The sequence below is a fragment of the Podarcis melisellensis genome, assembly GCF_964234715.1.
Source record: "Podarcis melisellensis genome assembly, chromosome: 13".
Taxonomy (NCBI): Eukaryota; Metazoa; Chordata; class Lepidosauria; order Squamata; family Lacertidae; genus Podarcis; species Podarcis melisellensis.
In genome coordinates, this window is record NC_138545.1 from 3,827,989 (window position 1) to 3,846,412 (window position 18,424).

At 49.6% G+C, this 18,424-nt stretch overlaps 1 protein-coding gene and 1 long non-coding RNA gene across 2 annotated transcripts; one reads left to right on the top strand and one right to left on the bottom strand.

The window, feature by feature from the left end:
* Nucleotides 1-16: 16 nt before the first annotated feature.
* LOC309355915 lies at nt 17-3,445 on the top strand. Its single transcript, XR_014162620.1, has 3 exons — nt 17-291; nt 1,647-2,795; nt 3,316-3,445. It is a non-coding gene; the product is annotated as an uncharacterized lncRNA (long non-coding RNA).
* On the bottom strand, nt 3,399-17,919 carry ELP5 (elongator acetyltransferase complex subunit 5). The gene is made up of 8 exons (XM_081887099.1): nt 17,827-17,919; nt 16,319-16,379; nt 14,966-15,046; nt 13,085-13,311; nt 10,655-10,848; nt 8,521-8,631; nt 5,518-5,618; nt 3,399-3,533 (listed from the first exon to the last, which is right to left on the bottom strand). The coding sequence occupies exons 1-8, from the start codon at nt 17,876-17,878 to the stop codon at nt 3,425-3,427; spliced, it is 936 nt and encodes a 311-aa protein (XP_081743225.1). The 5' UTR covers nt 17,879-17,919; the 3' UTR covers nt 3,399-3,424.
* Between the last annotated feature and the right edge of the window lie 505 nt (nt 17,920-18,424).

Here is an 18,424-nt window from a genome sequence, read left to right on the forward strand (position 1 = left end):
GCTGACGGTCGCTACCGGCTTTAGGGGGGAAGCGCTCCCCCCCTCCCCCGCCGCCGACCGTAGTCCTCTTCTTCGGTCCGCTTCCGGGGCAACCGACCCAGCGCCACAGTCTGCTTCCGGGGCGCGCGCGGCGGCGTCCAATCAGAAGCCGAGGGAGAGGCGGCCACGGCGCCGAGGAGCGGACTGCGCCTGCGTCGAAGCGCTGGAGGAGACGGTTAAGCAGCGGGAGTTGGAGCGTGTGGCGGTGGGGGAAGAGGCATGCGCGAGGACACGGCCGCGCATGCGGACAAGGTTGGGGCTCGGGGAAGGCGGCGTTGCGCACGCGCAAAACGAGACACACAGATACTCCGCCAGCTGAAGGGGGAAAAAAACAGGAGGGTGAAGTGAGCAGGCGCGCGTCTGCGGGTCTGAGCATGCGCCGAACGACAGGGGAGGGGCGAACAGGGAGGAAACGGCGCATGCGCGAGGAACCAACACGCTCGCTTGCTTCTAGATGTATAGGGATAGACCTACACGCAGAGGGTTGCTTCCGGGCTCAACATGCATTTTTTTAAAAAAATAAGAATAAAAATAAATTAAGTATTGCCCTAGCTCAACATCAAAAAAACGAAGATCATGGCCACTGGTCCCATCACCTCCTGGCAAATAGAAGGGGAAGAAATGGAGGCAGCGAGAGATTTTACTTTCTTGGGCTCCATGGTCACTGCAGATGGTGACAGCAGCCACGAAATTAAAAGACGACTGCTTCTTGGAAGAAAGGCGATGACAAACCTAGACAGCATCCTAAAAAGCAGAAACATCACCTTGCCGACAAAGGTCTGTATAGTTAAAGCTCTGGTTTTCCCAGTAGTGATGTATGGAAGTGAGAGCCGGACCATCAAGAAGGCTGATCACCGAAGAATGGATGCTTTTGAATTCTGGTGCTGGAGGAGACTCTGGAGAGTCCCGTGGACTGCAAGAAGATCAAACTGATCCATTCTGAAGAAAATCAACCCTGAGTGCTCACTGGAAGGACAGATCCTGAAGCTGAGGCTCCAAGACTTTGGCCACCTCATGAGAAGAGACTTCCTGGGAAAGACCGTGATGTTGGGAAAGATGGAGGGCAGAAGGAGAAGGGGGTGACAGAGGACGAGATGGTGGGACAGTGTTCTTGAAGCGACCAGCATGAGTTTGACCAAACTGCGGGAGGCAGTGGAAGACAGGAGTGCCTGGCGTGCTCTGGTCCAGGGGGTCACAAAGAGTCGGACACGACGAAATGACTCAACAACAACAATAAGAAGTATTGCCCTGCTGGGAAGGTCGCTCATAGAAAAGAAGCGGGAAAGCCGGATTTTTTGCACAACTCTGCTTGGGTACAGGCGCGAAGAGATTGCAGCCATGGTCCCCCACTCGGGTCTTGTTGTGCTTGGCAAATGTATTATTGCTTTTCTTTTTCAAATATAGGTTTGAAGATGGGGCTGGACTGGTCCCCCCCCAAGTCCTCTGTCCTCGCCCAGGCTTCCCACCCCCCTCCTGCAACTTAACCATCTCCCCCAGCCTAATCCTCATTTAAAGCCATCCAGATTGGTGGCCATCGCTGCCTCCAGTGGGAGAGAGTTCCGTAGTTTAACTCCGCACTGTGTGAAGAGGTGATTTTTTCCCCCCAGGCAGCAAACGCTGTGTCCAAAAAGGTGGTGGGCTTTTCGTGGTAGGAGGAGGGTCCACACATGACTCCTGGGGCAGCCCAGCTTAGAAGGTAGCAGGCATTGCAAAGGCGAAGAATTAGAATTAGAAAAATCCGACTATGGCACCAGGAAGGTTAAACGCCCCTGCACTGGATTGTCAAAAAAGGAAGAGGGGAGAACCTTTAAAGCGTAAGCAGGCAGCTTTCAGAAAGAAAGCACACTTCTTTGAAAGCAAGCGAGGCTGTCTGAACATAAGGAACTCCCTGCCACTAGAGATTCAGCCTCTGCCTCCCGTGCCAACTTTCAAACGTTTGCTGAAAACCAATTCTATTTCACCAGGCCTAGGCAGGCAGTTTTAAGAATATATCCTTCCACAAGGGTTAACTGACATCTGTTTTTAACTTATCAAGGTTTTACTGGATGGCTTTATGTTTTTATTGCTGCACACCATTTTCATATCTTGTATACAGCGGCATACAAATAATTTTAAAAAAGGAACATCCAAAACATTTATAAAGTAAGGGTGCCATACGCCCTGGATTTCCCGGACATATCCAGGACTTGTCCGCTGGAAATAGCATCCGATTTCCGAAAATCGTTTTTAAAAGTCCGTGAAAACCCAGGTGGAAGGCAACCCATGGCCAGAAATGTCATTTTTTGTGTTTGAATTTCCTATTATAAAGGAGCATAACTTCACAACTTTGACAACACGCGAGAACAGAATTTATTTTTAGTTGTAAAAAAACAACAACACTGAATATTTGCCAAAGAAACTATTGTCTGAGAAATATTGAAATGGGTGTGATATGTCAATTTCCCCCTAAAAAATTAAAAATAAATCACCAATCCATGAAAAAAATCTTCATTTGTTTATCCTCAAAAAAGCAACAACCATGTTCTTTCCAAAGAATAACTTCCTGTGTCAACCCCCTTCTCTTTGCATAGCCATAGCACGAAGGGGTCAGGATTGTGTCCATTTTGCATGTAAAAGAGATAGATTGTGGCAGCTCCTGCAGGAACATCCAGAAGTTTTTGGGCGGCTTCTGTGTCCCCCCCCCCCTCCAGGGAGGATTCCTTCCTATTAGCTGTGCATATCTATTCCCAAGGCGAGGGGTGATTTCCCCTTCATAGGCATAGCTGTCAACTTACAGATTTGAAAATAAGGGACCGGCAGCCTCGAAAATAAGGGATCAGCAGCCAAAATAAGGGATTTTCCCAGCACATGTATGTTCAACCTCTGAGCTCCTTCGAGGCAAAGGTAGAAAGCCCAGCCAGCAGCCAAACGAAGCCTCAAGTGGTGGTTCCCACAGCGCAGCAGCCCAGCAAAGGGGATGCAGCAAGGAAAACCACCGTCCCCTCTCCGCTGGGAAGCGCTGAGCAAAGGCGAGTCCCCAGGCAACGCGGCCGGGCACAAGGCATGCAAGCTCCACCCCCCAGTCGTTCTCAGACTCCTTATTGGGTGAGCAACGCAGCCAAGCAACAGTTGGAGCCTCCCTCCTCCCTGGCCGGCAGGGAGGGAGGGAGAGGAGCTGCTTCCTTTGAAACCCGGGAAATTTAAGGGACATCATCAATAAGGGACAGCAGCGGGGCATGGCGCTGGGATAAGGGACTGTCCTGCCAAATAAGGGACGGTTGACATCTATGTTCATAGGTAGGTCCAAGGCGGATGTTCTAGTGGGAAGAAGCCAAGAGGGGCCATCCAAGATGGCGGCTTTCGATAAGGCACCGGAATGTTCCATTCGTAGCCGACTCCCCATCGCTCACACATCCAAGTCGTCGTCTGGGTCTTCTTCGTCTATGTCATCTGCAGCATCTGGCTCGTAATAGATCTTCCCCTGGCTGGTTGGCGTCTGCAGCAGAGACGACTTCCTGCAACAGGGCAAGAAGGCGGGGTTAGAGGCAGGGTGGAAATGCTGGTCAGAGAACAGCCTTGCCCCCGGGTGGTTTTGGACTACAAGTCCCACCAGCCCCTGCCAGTGCAAAATTTTAAAAATTACATAAAGCATAAATTAGGACACGAACGTCCAATCTCTAGTGCTGCCCAAATGTCCCTCTGGAAGACATCTAAAGGCAGCCCTGTTTGAGGTAAAGGTAAAGGGAACCCTGACTATTAGTTCCAGCCGTGGCCGACTCTGGGGTTGCGGCGCTCATCTCTCTTTATTGGCCAAAGGAGCAAGCAGCCGCTTCTGGCGAACCAGAGCAGCGCACGGAAATGCCGTTTACCTTCCCGCCAGAGTGGTACCTATTGATCTACTTGCACTTTGACGTGCTTTCAAACTGCTAGGTTGGCAGGAGCAGGGACCGAGCAACGGGAGCTCACCCCGTCGCGGGGATTCGAACCGCCGACCTTCTGATTGGGAAGTCCTAGGCTCTGTGGTTTAACCCACAACACCACCCACGTCCCATGCAGCCCTGTTTAAGGAAGCTTTTAATGTTTGATGCATTACTGTATTTTAATATTTTGCTGGAAGCCGCCCACAGTGGCTGGGGAAGCCCAGCCATGTGGGCGGGATATAAATAAATTATTATTATTATTATTATTATTAGGGAGTTGCAGCCATAGGCATCCATTTTTTGTTTTACAAAGAGTAAGGTGCCATCTATGCTATATGTTTAAAGCCATTTTGTACCATTTTATACAGTCATGGCTTCCGCCCCAGGGAATCCTGGGAACTGTATTTGGTCCAGGGTGCTGAGAGTTTCCAGGAAATCCTCCTGTTCTGCTCAGAGAGCTGCAATTTGCAGAGTGGTTTTAACAGTCTATCCCTCTTTCCCAGGGAATTCTGGGAAACTAGCTCAAAGAGGAGAAGTGGGGGGTCTCCTAGCATTAGACTACAACTTTAAATACAGTTTAAAACAATTTAGAATCACAGAAATAAGGCAGGTCATGAAAATATACACCTCAAGGGGGTCACAGAAGGCCTGTGCAAAGAAAAGCGCCCGGAAGCTTAATAGTGAAGTTGCCAGAAGCACCTCGGTGGGGAAGGAGTTCCGCAACTTAGGGGCCACCACAGAGAAGGCCTTCTCATAGGCTGCTGTTCCCACCCCACAAACTTCTGAGGGTGATGGAATAACCAAGGGGGCTCTCGCCCCCCAAATCAGCACCCGAGCAGGACTGCAGGGAAGGAGGTGGCTTGTCAGACATCGAGGCCTGAGTTCGAGTTCTGTAAGCTGTTTGCATTAAATACAGCCCAGATACATCCAGCAGACTTGAAAAGCAAACACGCAGAGTACAATTCTATGTCCGGGTCATAGCTGTCAACTTACAGATTTGAAAATAAGAGGCCAACAGCCTCAAAAATAAGGGATCAGCAGCCAAAATACGTAAGGGATTTTCCCAGCACAGGTATGTTCAACTTCTGAGCCAAAGGCAGAAAGCCCAGCCAGCAGCCAAACAAAGCCTCTAGCGGTGGTTCCTACAGCGCAGAAACCCGGCAAAGGGGATGCAGCAAGGAAAACCACCATCCCCTCTCCGCTGGGAAGCGCTGAGCAAAGGCGAGTCCCCAAGCAACGCGGCCGATTTGATTGGCACAAGGCATGCAAGCTCCGCCCCCAGTCGTTCTTAGACTCTTTATTGGGTGAGGAACGCAGCCAAGCAACACAGCTGGAGCCTCCCTCCTCCCTGGCCGGCAGGGAGGGAGGGAGAGGAGCTGCTTCCTTTGAAACCCGGGAAATTTAAGGGACAGCAGCGGGACACGGCGTTGGGATAAGGGAGTTTCCTGCCAAATAAGGGACGGTTGACAGCTATGGTCTGGGTAGGCTTTTAAGGTTGGGCTGTGAAAGCAAGACAAAGACACTTGGCAAAGATTGACAACAATAAATCCACATCCCATCCTGACCCCGAAGGACTTACTTTTTGTCACTGAACTGGTACGGGAGAGGGACGGACTCCTTGGCCCGGCGCTCAGCTTCTGACAGGCGCAGGTTAAAGGTCAAGTTGGCGGCTGGGTCAGCCTGAGAGGGGAAGAAGCCCAGTCAATACCAGCAGGAGGGGAAGATTTGATAGCAAAGCAATGGTACAGCTGCTATCAATCTCAGTCTTGGAACGGGTGAAATGGGTACAATTTTAATGGGCAGAAGACAGGATCCGGGTGGGCCTGATATCCTAGTGCTTTGCGAGCCAAGATGGAGTTCTTGCTATTAACTATACCAAAAAAAGAGCACACCAAGAACTCTGGCCAATATAAGTTTCTGTAGTGAGAGTGGTCCCTACTCGCAAATCAATAGTCAATTGTAAAAAAACCTAATCCATTCAAAAGTATGTATTCTGACAAGGATTCCAGACTCAAATAGAGATTACAAACTCAAACTTATAAGGATATGTATATCCAATTATGGATCAGAAACCAGTAAATTCATGTTAGTTCACAATCAGATTCGACGTGAAGGTCTTGGTTTCAATCACTGAGCAGAAGTCAGAAGTCAATTTTGGATCAGAAACCAGGACAGGGCCCTGTTTCGATCAGCTAATTTTTAAAGGGTCATGTAAGTCTGAAGAATTCGTATAAATATATCCTGTTATTTTCTACGTTTCTCAGAGATAACAACTACGTGTGGGTAGATCACTGTGTATCTTGAGCTTTTCTGTTATCTCTGAGAAACGTAGAAAGTAACAGGATATATTTATATGAATTCTTCAAACTTACACAACCCTTTAAAAATTAGCTGATGAAGGTCCTGGTTTCTGATCCATAACTGGATATACATACAGTGGTACCTCGCAAGACGAATGCCTCGTAAGACAAAAAACTCGCAAGACGAAAGAGTTTTTCGTTTTTTGAGTTGCTTCGCAAGACGAATTTCCCTATGGGCTTGCTTCGCAAGACGAAAACGTCTTGCGAGTTTGTTTCCTTTTTCTTAAAACCGTTAATACTATGGGAATCCGTGCTTCGCAAGACAAAAAATTCGCAAGACGAAAAAACTCGCAGAACGAATTAATTTCCTCTTGCGAGGTACCACTGTATCCTTGAGTTTGAGTTTGTAATCTCTGTTTGAGTTTGTATTTTTCCTGAATCTCTAGCGCTCAGTTTCATTGGCCGTCCACGTGTTCTAGTGTTAAGAGAGGAGAAAAGCTTTGCCTGAAGCCCCGATGAGTCACTGCCAATCAGTGTATACAATACTGAGCTAGATAAAGGTCTGGTTCAACTCAAGGCAGGTGCCTATGTTCCAAGCAAAGAAAGGAGGTTCTGGAGTCCGAGCCCTGCATCTTCTTACTCCTTAAGGTAATTGGGTAGGATTTTTGATTTTCAAATTTTATTGTCATTCATGTTTTATACTGTATTTTATGCTCTTTTTATAATTAAGTGTTTTAGAGTGTTTTAAATTTGTTGTTAGCTGCCCTGAGCCCAGTTTTTGAACTGGGAAGGGCAGGATATAAAAATTATTATTATTATTATTATTATTAGAGCTCCAGCACCCAATGAAATTCCCGTCTCGTTTGCTGCCACCCCCACCTTACCATTCCTCCACTTGCAGACTCCCTGGCACAAACGGCCTGCTGGCGAGCCCCAGAGCCCACAGAACTGGATGCTTAGCTACCGTATTTTTCGCTCCATAAGACACACTTTTTTCCTCTTAAAGAGTAAGGGGGAATGTCTGTGCGTCTTATGGAGCGAATGTGTGGTCCCTGGAGCCAAGTTGCCGGAGTGCGGCACGCTCTTGGGCTGCTCTTTGGTGGTGGTGGTGGTGGGGAGCTGCGTTGCTCTCTGGCAGCCTCGCCTTTCCCCTGCAGCCCCAGGAAGCTTTGCAGCAGCGGGCAGGCTGTACGCCCATGCCCTGTGCTCCTGGGCTGCTGAAAGGGGGTGGGGGGTGCTGCTCTGCCAGCAGCCTGCCCTTTCTCCTCAAACTTTGGAGCAGCGGGCAGGCTGTTCCCTGAGAGAGGGGAGGAAGAGGACGGAGAGGAGGGGGACCAGGAAGCTGGGTTAAGGGAGACTAGGTACCGTAGGTTGCCGTGAGTGGAGAGTCATGGTAGAGGGCAAAGGAGAGGGAGCCGGGAAGGGGAGAAATTGCAGACGTCACCTGAGGAGTTTGGGTGAAAGGGATGGAGAGGAGGAGGCTGGAAAAGGGGGCTTGCAGGCAAAGATGGTATTTTACATGAAGATTGTGAGCAACTGAGCTTCATAAATTCTGACTCTAGCAGTGATGAGTTCTTGGGGTTCACAGAAGACTAGAAGAGTACTCAAACCTTAAAGTCTCTCTTCATTTGTTAATGACAGTGATGATGGCTCTTAATGCCACTGTTGACTGCTGTAATAATAATAATAATAATAATAATAATAATAATAATAATAATTTATTTATACCCCGCCCATCTGGCTGGGCCTCCCCAGCCACTCTGGGCAGCTTCCATAGAAACCAAAAATACAGTAAAATATCACATGTTAAAAACTTCCCTGAGCAGGGCTGCCTTAAGATGTCAGGTAGTTGTTTATCGCTTTGACATCTGCTGGAAGGGTGTTCCACAGGGCAGGCGCCACTACCGAGAAGGCCCTCTGCCTGCTTCCCTGTAGCTTTGCTTCTCGCAATGAGGGAACCGCCAGAAGGTCCTCAGCACTGGACCTCAGCGTCCGGGCAGAATGATGGGGGTGGAGACGCTCCTTCAGGTATACTGGACCGAGGCCGTATAGGGCTTTAAAGGTCAGCACCAACACTTTGAATTGTGCTCGGAAACGTACACTTTTCATGGCTGTAATATGATTCTGATATACCGGTTGTTTATTAAATACGGGACTTTATACAACATTTGATTCAGAATATTTTTTTCCTGTTTTCCTCCTCTAAAAACTAGGTGCGCCTTATGGTCGGGTGCATCTTATGGAGCGAAAAATACGGTAAATAAGCAAGTACGGTCACTTACTGTAGGCGAGGCTTTGCCATCCTCTGAACGTCCTCCTTCGGAAACGGCGTCCGGTGGCAGCTCGCCAAGGTGCTTCAGGAGAAAACCCGGAAGGAGCGTAAAGCGTTCTTTCTGGGAGGGAGCAAAAGAGGGGCGAGGGGTGTCAGGAGCAGGTCAGCAATAAATCACACCTAGTAAGGGAAGTTAACTCTTGGTGCAAGGAAACCGGGTCTTCTCAGGAGGCGGGGTTTACGACTTGTCAGGTGTGGGTGTGGTTGCTCGAGAGTAAACAGGCAAGACTCCAACCTGTCTTTTCCAGGCTTTATTCTTGGTGCAAACTATTTACAGTGCAGAGCATCGTAAGTTCAAAACAAAAGAGATCATTGTGGACTTTAGGAAATGTAAACTGAATATTCAGCCATTTATTATTGAGGGGAAGTGCGTGGAACAGGTCTCAGTGTTTCGTTTTCTGGGAATGGAGTTGAGAGACGACCTAACCTGGGGAGAGAACAGCAAAGACCTGATGAAGAGAGCACAGCAGAGGTTATATTTTCTGAGAATCCTCCGGAAAAACAATCTCTCAAAGGACCTGTTGATGGTATTTTACCATTGTACTGTGGAGAGCGTACTAACTTATGGTCTGTGCGTGTGGTTTGGGAGCTGCACGGCCAGGGAAAAAAACAATGCTATCCAGGGTTGTAAAGACTGCACAGAGAATAATTGGGTGCCCTCTTCCCACCTTAGATCAAATCTATGCTGCCAGGTGCCATAAGAAAGCGGCAGAGATAGCACATGATAGTACGCACCCTGGAAATGATCTCTTTCAGCTTCTGCCTTCTGGAAGAAGGTATAGGGTAATAAAGGCCAGGACTAGCCGCCTGAAAAACAGGTTCTACGTTAATGCAATTCTGGTTCTAAACGCAGCATAAGGGGTCTCTGTAGTATAGTGTATTTTAAAATGGGGTTTTAGAGTTTTTAGGGGTTTTGGAATGTTTTGTGTAGTTTTTATGTAGTTTTTCAATTTCATTGCTCCGCAAGGGACAATGACAATAAAGATATCGTATCGTATCGTATGTCTGGCTCAATTGATAGCAGAATCTGGGAGTGGTCGGTTTTTGTACCCCCCCCCCCAGCATCAAAGTCACATCACCCTGTAGCTTTATTAGACTTTACCGATTGGTTGGGTGAGCGTTGCTCCCGGACGGGAGGAAGGAAGTCAAATGACACCAAGGTTTGGTTCAGAGAAAGAGTTTATTTTGCTCTCCGGATAGCAGAAGGCACTTGCGTGGTCAGCTCACAGCAAGGCCAAAGAAATGAGAGATTCCATGCAGTATATATATCCTCCAGGCACCCTCTCCCCCTTTCCCCAGGAATCCAGCCACGTAAGCTTATACACGTAAGTTGACATCACAGATGTTCCTGCTCCTGTACTCTGAAGCATAAAAGGGTGTTCCTGCTCCTGTACTCTTGACCATATAAGGGTATATTCCTTATCTTGGGGTAAGAAGGTCGCCAACTCTAAGAGCACTCCTGGCGCCGTTCCCGGGCGGCTGACAAGGTCTGCGCGTCAGTGTGGCCAGGATGTAAGATAAGACCCAGATGTGTCATCCCTGCTCCACTCGGAACTGACAAGGCCATCCGTCATTACCAGCCTTCATGGACTGATAAGGGAGAGTGCTTTGTTTATACAGCTGGGTTCCTGTTATGCATTTGCTCAACAGCTCAAGTTAATGGTTTTTAGCTAATGCACCCTTGGAGAAGGAAAAACGTGATTTTGGGGCCCGTTTCAGACTGACTGAACAGTCAGATTTTAGATTTGGGAAACCCAGCCTTTTCCTTCCCTCCCTGCGCCGAAACTTACTGCGCAGAATGGGCGCTGGCAGGGGCATACTTCCCCCCTCTCCGGTTTGCTCAGGCTCTATGTTGAGGCTCTCCCTAGCATCTCCTGGTCCCTTCACTTCTTCTTCACTGGAGGAGGGGCCTTCCTCCTCGCCAGAGGAGGAATTGCTTCAACAAGATTTTCGGAGGCTCCCTGTAACGCAATTCCCCCTCTATCTCTCGCCTCTTTGCTGATGGCAGTTCCCTGACATGCCTGTTGCACTGCCCACTCCACAGGCCCATTCCACCGCCCCGTCTGACCCCTGAACAGCCTCACCTTCCGCAGCACTTTGCCACCTTTCTTCCTGTGCAACGTGACGGCAACTCGGGGAGCCTCGTCCCCCTGGGACGCATTCCACGGCACCGGCTCCAGAGCCACCACAACGCGAGCCAAGGCATGCAAGGTTTCTAGTTGTCCAAGATGGTGCAAGTCCCCATGGACGAGGGTCACCAGCCGGGCAATTTTCAGACCTGCAGAAGATCAGGAAATGTTGGGAAAGCCACGAGACCCGGCACGTCAGCACAACAGCCTTTTTTTCTTGTTAATATATCTTCATTAAAGATTTCTGAGTTTACAAAAATACACACGTTGTCTCCTTTTTCAAGTTGTGTTTTCTACAAACCACTTTCATTTCTTGCAAGACATTGGTGTTACATACAGTGTTAGACAGGGGTCAGCAAACCTTTTCGGCAGGGGGCCGGTCCACTGTCCCTCAGACCTTGTGGGGGGCAGGATTATATTTTGAAGGGGGGGGATAAACGAGTTCCTATGCCCCACAAATAACCCAGAGATGCATTTTAAATAAAAGGACACATTTTATTCATGTAAAAACACGCTGATTCCTGGACCATCTGTGGGCCAGATTTAGAAGGCGATTGGGCCGGATCCGGCCCCCGGGCCTTAGTTTGCCTACCCATGGGTTAGGAAGAAAAGAGGAGGAGGGGGAATGGTGAGTAGGGTGGGGCCAGGTAGTTATGCTTCTTTTCGTCTACTTAGTGTATGTGTGGGGTTTTGTGTCAGCGTTACTTGTGTGGGTTCTCTTACTATTCACTTATTGTGGTGAGAGAGGTTGGGGGGCAGCTTAGGGCATGGTTGGTTGTCTCTGCTTGGCTGTACAGTGGTACCTCAAGTTAAGTACTTAATTCGTTCCGGAGTCTGTAACCTGAAGCGTATGTAACCCAAGGTACCACTGTGGTGAGATTTGTTTTGTGTGAGAGCGGGGTCTGTGTGTGTATTTTTGAATCGGGTTAGCCAGATTGATTTGTATGTTGTCGGTGGACTCTTGTTGTTAGGCTGTGTATGTGATAAAGGGGAACCATACCGGGGTGAAGGCATCTTCTTCTATTTGCCCCCATGTCAGTTTCAGTTTATTCATAGCTGTCAACTTTTCTTGGGAGGAATCCTATTCGGAATAAGGGAATTTCCCTTAAAAAAAGGAAAACGTTGCCAGCTATGGTTTATTGGTTAGTTTTTTTCTAATAAGGCTGTTTCCCGTACTATTTGATACCATGGGTCCATGTTTACTCCTGACAGGTCCCTCCAGTGTCTGGCTATGATGTTTCTGGCTGCTGAGAGTAGGTGGGTTACGAGCTCTTTATGATGTGAGTGGGAGTTATTATCTTGGGAGATGTTTAGCAGAGGTCTTTGACTCCCCCAAAGAGCTCAGCGATCAGGCAGGGATATAAGGGAGCAGGCTAAAGTATCCTGGACCCAAAGTTCTTAAGGGCCTTGTAAATGCATACGAGAAAATTAACGTCAGAAGAGTCCTGCGGGATCAGGCCAATGGACCATCTAGTCCAGCATCCTGTTCTGAGAGTGGCCAACCGCGTGCCCATTATGGAAAACCTGCAAGCAGGATTCGAACGCAGGAGCAGCCCTCTCCCCTCTTGTGGCTTCCAGTAATTGGAATTCAGGGACATTGACGTTGGAGGCAGAACACAGCCCCCTCCGCCATGAATTTGCTCAACCCTCCTTTAAAGGGTGGTATAAGGCACACAGGTGGCGCTGTGGGTTAAACCACAGAGCCTAGGACTTGCTGATCAGAAGGTCCCGCTCCGGCGGGAAGGTAAACGGCGTTTCCGTGCGCTGCTCTGGTTTGCCAGAAGCGGCTTAGTCATGCTGGCCACATGACCCGGAAGCAAGATGAGCACCGCAACCCCAGAGTCAGCCACGACTGGACCTAATGGTCAGGGGTCCCTTTACCTTTACCTTTAGGCTTCCTTGATTCCGACAAAGGTCCGTATAGTGAAAGCTCTGGTTTTCCCAGTAGTGATGTATGGAAGTGAGAGCTGGACCATAAAGAAGTCTGATCACCAAAGAATTTATGCTTTTGAATTCTGGTGCTGGAGGACTCTTGAGAGTCCCATGGACTGCAAGAAGATCAAACCTCTCCATTCTGAAGGAAATCAGCCCTGAGTGCTCACTGGAAGAACAGATCCTGAAGCTGAGGCTCCAAGACTTTGGCCACCTCATGAGAAGAGAAGACTCCCTGGAAAAGACCCTGATGTTGGGAAAGATGGAGGGCGCAAGGAGAAGGGCAAGACAGAGGACGAGATGGTGGGACAGTGTTCTCGAAGCGACCAGCATGAGTTTGACCAAACTGCGGGAGGCAGTGGAAGACAGGAGAGCCTGGCGTGTTCTGGTCCAGGGAACAGTCAGACATGACTAAACAACAAGGCTTCCTTGAAAACATCCCCCCTCTCTCACCAGCAGCCTTTGCTCTCCTGGGCAGCTGTGGAAGGACTTGGCAGACGCCGGCAAATGGCAAACGGAGAAGCAGCCAGCTCAGCGAATCCAGCACGACCGTGACAGGGCCTGGAGACCCTGGAGTCAACCGGCCCACCAATTCCGAGGCACAGAAGTCTCCCAGGGTGAAGCCATGGGGCTCCCCGGCCCAGCCCAGGGGATCCCGGAAGGCATCGTGGAACTGTATCCTTGGATAAAACATATTAACATATTATTATTAATAATAATAATAATAATAATAACAACAACAACAACAATAATCACCACCAATGGGCCAGATTACGGCAGGACTATCTATCTAAAGGAGAAAGAAAATCCTACTGGAAGCTGTTACATTATAGAAACCAGATAACGTGTGTGTGTGTGTGTGTGTTTAAACCAGTGTTTCCCAAACTCACTTCTCCAGTTGTTTTTGGACTACAACTCCCATCATCCCTAGCTGGCAAGACCAGTGGTCATGCATGATGGGAACTGTAGTCCGAAAACAGCTGGAGACCCAAGTTTGGGAAACGCTGGTTCAAATCTACTTACTGAAGTTTCTAAGCATTCAAGAGAAAACTCCTTAAAGCCTTAAAATTTTAATTTTTCTTTGGTCATGCATTTCTAAGGAGACCATATACCTCTGTTTGTACGATAAAACTGTTTAACAATTAAATCTCTCGTTTATTTAATTATATATATTTAATTAAGTTCACTAACTGCATACATTACATAATATTAATTGACACTTTAACTTGCAATATGAAATTTTAATTCAGCGTGCGGCCCGCCGGTCCTGTGTCAAAGTTCCCTGGCGGCCCACTTGGTATGGAAAGTCGGACCGCCCCATTCTAAGCGGCGTGCAAATATTTTTTTTAAGCATGCAATGGGTAAGATCAATTGGAATTAATCAAAAAAGCAGAAAGAGTTTGTAACACTGTTCACAACACACAATTACAATATAAAAATCGCAAAATGAATCATCCAAACAGGAACAAAAACAAACCAATAATCCCCCCTCCCACAACGCATTTAAAAGAGCAACGGATGTCAGTCATCCAAAGGCCTGGTTGAAAAGGAATATCTTTACCTAAAGGTGCATAATGATGGCACCAGGTGAGCCTCCCTGGGGTGAACATCCCACAAATGGGGAGCCACTGCAGAAAAGGCCCCGTTCTCAAGTTGCCACCCTCCAGACCTCTCATGGAGGAGGCATATGAAGAAGGGTCTCCGACGATGATCTCAGGGTCCTAGCAGTGACTCCCCTGAGGACATCGGTGACCAGGCAGGTATATAAGGGAGGTATCCTGGACCCAAGTAGTCCCAGGCTTTGTGAATTCATTCAAGAACCTTGAACATGGTCTGGGGTCCTAGGGGCAGCCAGTGCAAGCTTTTAAGCGCTGCAGTGATGTGCTGGCAACTGTCTGTCCCATCAACAGCCCAGCTGCAGCACTTTGCATGGGCTGGAGCCTCCAGAACAGGTCCAAGGGTAGCTCCACATAGAGCAGGTATGTCCAACCAGTACCTCTCGATCTACCGGTAGATCCCCGGCTGATCCCGGAAGATCGCAAGACCCTTATCGATTGTGGGATTAAATAAAGTTTACCGAAAGTTAACAAATAAAAGCTGAAGAATTCTGGGCAATCCTACCCCAAAAAAGCTCAAATACTTTGGGCTCAACAACTCTGGGCAATCCACCCACTCCACGAACACTCCTTTTTGCGACAATAGGTAGATCACTGCCAGTTTTTTTTTATACTGGGAGTAGATCACAGTCTCTTGGATGTGCATTAATCGGGTCTGGAGGTTGCCAGCACATGAAACACATTGGCCAGGCTATCTCAGTGGCTTTCTCGCACTCACTGGGAAGTGACTTCGGCGCTGAATCCAGCCTGGAATTCTTCTTCCGGGACCTCAAAGCTGAAAACGTGAACAGATTCATCCCTAAAGGAGGAATAGAGGCGAGAGCTGGTTATGCTTTCAGGGGAGAGAGAAAGGGGTCCCTTCACTGTCCAAAGCAGAGGAAAGCAGAGATTGAGGGCAAGAAGATTGGGCTCCAGAGGGAGAACGTGAGCTGGTTCTAGACTTCTTTGGTGAGCTACAGTGGTGTAGTGTGGGGGGTGCAGGGGGGCCCGGCCGCACCGGGCGCAACATCTGGGGGGGCGCTCGCACTCGCAGCTCTCTGCCCCTACCTGGCTCACTCTCTCTCTCTCTCACTGCAGTGCTGGCTGTGCGAATCCGATCCGAGTCGTCGGGTCGCCGCCCACTGTGGAGGGGGTGGGTGCCAGGCGTGCGGTGTGGAGAGAGAGAGAGGGACTATCTGGGGGAGGGACAGTGCAGCGGCCGCCCAGCACTGAGCGCGGGAGAGAACAACACCAGACCAGACCAGGCAGCAGCAAAAAGAAGCTGGCAGTGGCGGCAGGTTAGGGGTTAGGGGGCGCAAATTACTTGCCTTGCCCCGGGTGCTGACAACCCATGCTACGCCACTGGTGAGCTACACCTGTCTGAAAGGATCAGGGTGACAAATTGTGGTTATGGAGCACCAGGAGTGGGGAGGTTGGAGGTGCAAATCTCGTTCAGAAAGTACTCACAACTTAATGTTTGATGTCACTAATAAGGGCATATCAGATGCCTATTTCAGTTTGGGTACTGATTGACGATACACCCACAATATAAGAGGAAACATATTATTACTCTAACTGAACGTTTACAGGCCACTATTCCACAAAGCTGCACTCAGCAGCACACATGCAGAAAATGTGTGTGTGTAACACACAGTGACTGAATACCCTCCTGCACCTCATATTTGTGGCCACTCATAAGATTCCTCCTCTCTCCTGTACGTACAGTCATACCTCAGGTTAAATACGCTTCGAGTTGAGAGCGTTCGAGATGCGCTCCACAGCAACCCAGAAGTAACGGAGCACATTACTTCTGGGTTCCGCCGCTTGCGCATGCGCAGACGTGGCGAAAATCGACACATGCATGCTTAGACGTGCCGTCGATAGATATGTTTACCTCTAGATGCGAACGGGGCTCTGTAACGGATCCCGTTCATATCTAGAGGTACCACTGTATATTATATTTTGCGGATTTCCTCGTGGATCTGGAGAGAGGACAGTTGCAGCTACCTGGCCCGCCCACCCAAACCATCCTTGCCTTGTGGTGGTGGGGAGTGGGCTAAGTGTTCAAAGTCTAAAGGCGAATTTCACCCACCTTTGGGCTGACGCTTCCACGAAACTCTTGAGGAGAATGCGGCCCTCGCAGGCGACGGAGTCTGCAGGAGGAAAACCCAGGATGAATGGAGAACAGATTGACCACCGAAAGTCTTTCAATAATAATATTAATTTATTATTTGTAACCCCACCCATCTCACTGGGTTGCTTCAGCCACTCTGTGCAGCTTTCAACATAAGGTAAAATAAAGGGACCCCTGACCATTAAGGTCCAGTCGTGGACGACTCTGGGGTTGCGGCACTCATCTCGCTTTATTGGCTGAGTGAGCCGGCGTACGGCTTCCGGGTCATGTGGCCAGCAGGACTAAGCCGCTTCTGGCGAACCAGAGCAGCGCACAGAAATGCCGTTTACCTTCCCGCCGGAGTGGTACCTATTTATCTACTTGCACTTTGACATGCTTTCGAACTGCTAGGTTGGCAGGAGCAGGGACCGAGCAACGGGAGCTCACCCTGGGGATTTGAACCGCCAACCTTCTGATTGGCAAATCCTAGGCTGTTTGGTTTAACCCACAGCGCCACTCGCATCCCATAGCTTTCAACAGATATGAAAACAAAATAAAAATTGCCTCATACACCACCTACCGCCTTCATTGCCCTCCAGGAACCCCCTCTTTCACTTGAATCCTCTCAGCCCACACTTCCCCCTTAATCCCCTGCCCTAAACCCCCTGCACATCTCCCTTAAGTCCCTGCCCCATGTCCCCTCCACTTCCATAGGAGCTATGAAGAAAAGGAGACAGACAGCATCTTAAAAAGCAGAGACACCACCTTGCCAACAAAGGTCCGTATAGTTAAAGCTCTGGTTTTCCCAGTAGTGATGTATGGAAGTGAGAGCTGGACCATAAAGAAGGGTGATCACCGAATAATGGATGCTTTTGAATTCTGGTGCTGGAGGAGACTCTGGAGAGTCCCATGGACTGCAAGAAGATCCAACCTCTCCATTCTGAAGGAAATCAGCCCTGAGGGCTCACTGGGAGGACGGATCCTGAAGCTGAAGCTCCAAGACTTTGGCCACCTCAGGAGAAGAGAAGACTCCCTGGAAAAGACCCTGATGTTGGGAAAGATGGAGGGCACAAGGAGAAGGGGACGACAGAGGACCAGATGGTGGGACAGTGTTCTTGAAGATACCAGCATGAGTTTGACCAACTGCGGGAAGCAGTGGAAGACAGGAGGGCCTGGCATGCTCTGGTCCATGGGGGCACGGAGAGGCGGACACGACTAAACAACAACAACAATGAAGGAAAAGGGGGCAAGGGGAATGGCCACGTCCCCAACCACCCCAGGCCTCTGATTCACCCCCACAGCAGCTGCTAACAAAGTGGGGCAAGAGACCCCCCCCCAAACCTCACAGAATTTCAGATTTGGAAGGGGTTCCCCAGGAGTCATCTAGTCCACCCCCCTTGCAATGCTAAGGCATCCCTGGAAGGTGGGTCCCTGCCCCGCCCCATTCCAGTGGAGGAGTCCTCCTTCTCCCCCCCCCCCCACCTCACCTTGGATAAGGACGAGACCCTCGGCCCCTCCGGCCACCAGCTCCCCAAGCATCCCTCTCCTGCCTCCCCCGCCCCTCTGCGCGGGCGCCTTGTGCTCTCGCTCACGCCGCCCGGCGCGCTCCACTGACGTCACTGTACGGACAAGCGGGTCCGCAGCGCGAGAGAGCCGCCGGCGAAGGCCCTTTGTACGGAAAGCCGCCGCATGGGCGCCGCCATGTTGAGGGATGCGGTTTGTGAGGCTGCCGGATTGAAGTGAATAATTCCCCAGCAACACGGGAGACCTTCCCCGGATTAAAAATAGCTGCCGTGAACGCGGCTTGGAAACGCGAGGGGTCCTGTCTCTGTGTATGCAGATTATATATTTATCTTTTTGGACAGGCAGCAGTCGGGACGCCTGAAAAAGGGCCTCACTTGTCTGGCTGGTGGGGGCTGACGGGAGTTGTAGTCCCAAACAGCTGGAGGGCGCCAGACTCGCCTGCAGGTATCCTCGTTGCTGAACCAGAGATGCTGCGCCTTTCGCAGCAGCAGCTGGACTGAAAAACGGCAAACCGCCTTGGCAGAAAGGCGGCAACGTGAATGCAGTGAATGAATGATCAAT

Coding starts and splice junctions, on each gene's coding strand:
- ELP5 (XM_081887099.1), bottom strand. CDS start 17,878: ATGCTTGGGGAGCTGGTGGCCGGAGGGGCCGAGGGTCTCGTCCTTATC. Junction 8,632..10,654: donor GTGGCAAAGTGCTGCGGAAG/GTGAGGCTGTTC, acceptor GCTCCCTCCCAG/AAAGAACGCTTTACGCTCCT. Junction 5,619..8,520: donor ATGGCAAAGCCTCGCCTACA/GTAAGTGACCGT, acceptor TTCCCCTCTCAG/GCTGACCCAGCCGCCAACTT.